Source organism: Parus major, unplaced genomic scaffold (genome assembly GCF_001522545.3).
Source record: "Parus major isolate Abel unplaced genomic scaffold, Parus_major1.1 Scaffold509, whole genome shotgun sequence".
NCBI classification, from domain to species: Eukaryota; Metazoa; Chordata; class Aves; order Passeriformes; family Paridae; genus Parus; species Parus major.
This window is the reverse complement of record NW_015379399.1, coordinates 4,277-6,142: the sequence shown is the minus strand read 5'-3', so window position 1 is coordinate 6,142 and position 1,866 is coordinate 4,277. Positions and strand designations below refer to the sequence as shown.

Sequence of the window (1,866 nt, the reverse complement as noted above, 5' to 3'; positions counted from 1 at the left end):
GTGCGGAGGGCCCCGGGAGCCGCGGCCGGGCCGCTGAGGCCGCCCCGGGGCCGCCATTGCGGCGGGGGTCTCACGTACCATCTTCACCGCCGCCAGCCGGGAGGAGCCGCCCCGGCCCGCCCACTGTCATGGCCGCCCGCCTAGTGAGCGCTGATTGGGCCGCACCGCCAAACGCCGCGTTGCTATTGGATACAGCGGCTGTCAATCAAGGTTGGGGAGAAAGCAGGAAGTGCCCTCGCGGAAGGGCGGGGCGGGCGCAGTGCGGGAGGACCCGGATGGAGACGGCGCGGGGCATGCTGGGAATTGTGGTTTGGACGATCGCTAATTAAAATGCTGCTCATTAAACCGCGGCTCATTAGCGGCGCGGGGAGGAGGAGGAGAATTCCCTCCCTTTATCCCGTCCCGGAGGCGATGCTGGACTCAGGGAGGGCGGAGCAGCGGCGGAGGCGCTGCTGAGTGAAGCCAACCTGAATTCCATCCCTAATTCCACATCCCGAATCCTCCCACCCTTCCCGAGTATCTGACCCTGGAACACGCCAGATTCCCTTTCCTCATCCTAATCCCGTCCTAATTAACGCAGGAATCTCCAGGCGACACGCTGGGATTTAAACACACCCCGCATTCCCACGTTTATAAACAAACAAAACAAACACGGTAAAAAAAAAACCGAGCATAATTTAACAACTGAAGCAACAACCGTGTCCCAAACCCCTCAGAGGCGACAGGGCTGGGGCAGCACCTGCACGGCTGGGCGGGATGATCCCCGAATTCCCGGAGAATTCCAGAGGCTCCCTCAGTGGCTGAGGGATTTCCTGCCCTTCAGCATCCGGCGCAGGATCACGGCGATCCCGCCGGGACTTCGGATCCGCTTGATCCAGCCGTGAGTCTTCTTCCGCTTCCAGTTGTTGGGCTGGTACTCGTTCCCCCGGGATTTCCCACGGATTTGTTGGAAACTCCACGCAGGAACCGGGAGGCGGCGAAGAACGGAGGGGTTGGAAGTCTTGGGGAGAGGCTCCAGAGGGTTCGGGAGCGGCGGGAAGGGAAAACCTTGCAGCAGGGAAAAGCTTGGGGGGAAAAAAAATAAAGCAGGAAAAGGAGTGAGGAGAGGGAAAGAAGGGATCAGGTTGGAATTTTAAGGTTGGGATTTTAAGGTTGGAATTTCCCCTCCCGGTACCTGCGGCCCCCAGCCCGAGCCCACAGAGTTGCCAGCGCCGCCATTTTGTTCCGCCCGCCAACAACGCCGCTTCCCATTGGCTCCGTCCTCCCAGCCAATCACAGCCAGGGCTGCGCCGCAAGGGTTGATGGGGGCTGAAGTCCCTCAGGGGGTAGTGGCGGAGTTACCATGGCAACGGCGCCACTGCGGCCTTGTCGCCTCGGGGGCTATCGCTTGTCGCGACAGGCCCCAAAGCCACTCCCAGAGCCTAAAAAAGGCTCCCGGAGCGCTGGAGAGGGATTTGGGATAAGGGATAGGACACAGGGAATGGCTTCAAACTGGGAAAGGGGAAGTGGGATGGGATTTGGGAAGGAATTCCTGGCTGGGAAGGTGGGGAGGGAATGGGATGGAATTCCCAGAGGAGCCGTGGCTGCCTCATCCCTGGAAGTGTCCAAGGGCAGGCTGGAGCAGCCTGGGATAGCGGAATGTGAAAAACGAGGTGCACATCATTTTTAGAGGATTTAAAATTGAATAAAAAAAGACAATTAGGAGAAAAAAATAAAGTATACAGATACGGCCGGGTGTCTGTGCATTCACCTCACTGACAAAGGATTGTCCCTTAAAAACAGAACCCTACATATCCATAAATTCTCATTCATATCCATAAATTCTCTTTCATATCCATAAATTCTCATTCATATCCATAAATTCTC

At 57.3% G+C, this 1,866-nt stretch overlaps 1 protein-coding gene across 1 annotated transcript; it reads right to left on the bottom strand.

Annotated features, from left to right (window-relative positions):
- Positions 1 to 604: 604 nt before the first annotated feature.
- MRPL34 (mitochondrial ribosomal protein L34) lies at positions 605 to 1,296 on the bottom strand. The gene is made up of 2 exons (XM_015616565.2): positions 1,175 to 1,296; positions 605 to 1,064 (listed from the first exon to the last, which is right to left on the bottom strand). The coding sequence occupies exons 1-2, from the start codon at positions 1,249 to 1,251 to the stop codon at positions 794 to 796; spliced, it is 348 nt and encodes a 115-aa protein (XP_015472051.1). The 5' UTR covers positions 1,252 to 1,296; the 3' UTR covers positions 605 to 793.
- Positions 1,297 to 1,866: the final 570 nt, after the last annotated feature.

Bases quoted from the DNA above. Each gene is read 5' to 3' on its own strand.
- MRPL34 (XM_015616565.2), bottom strand. From the start codon at position 1,251: ATGGGAAGCGGCGTTGTTGGCGGGCGGAACAAAATGGCGGCGCTGGCA. The intron at 1,065-1,174 runs GTACCGGGAGGG...TTTCCCCCCAAG, and splicing joins GCTCGGGCTGGGGGCCGCAG to CTTTTCCCTGCTGCAAGGTT.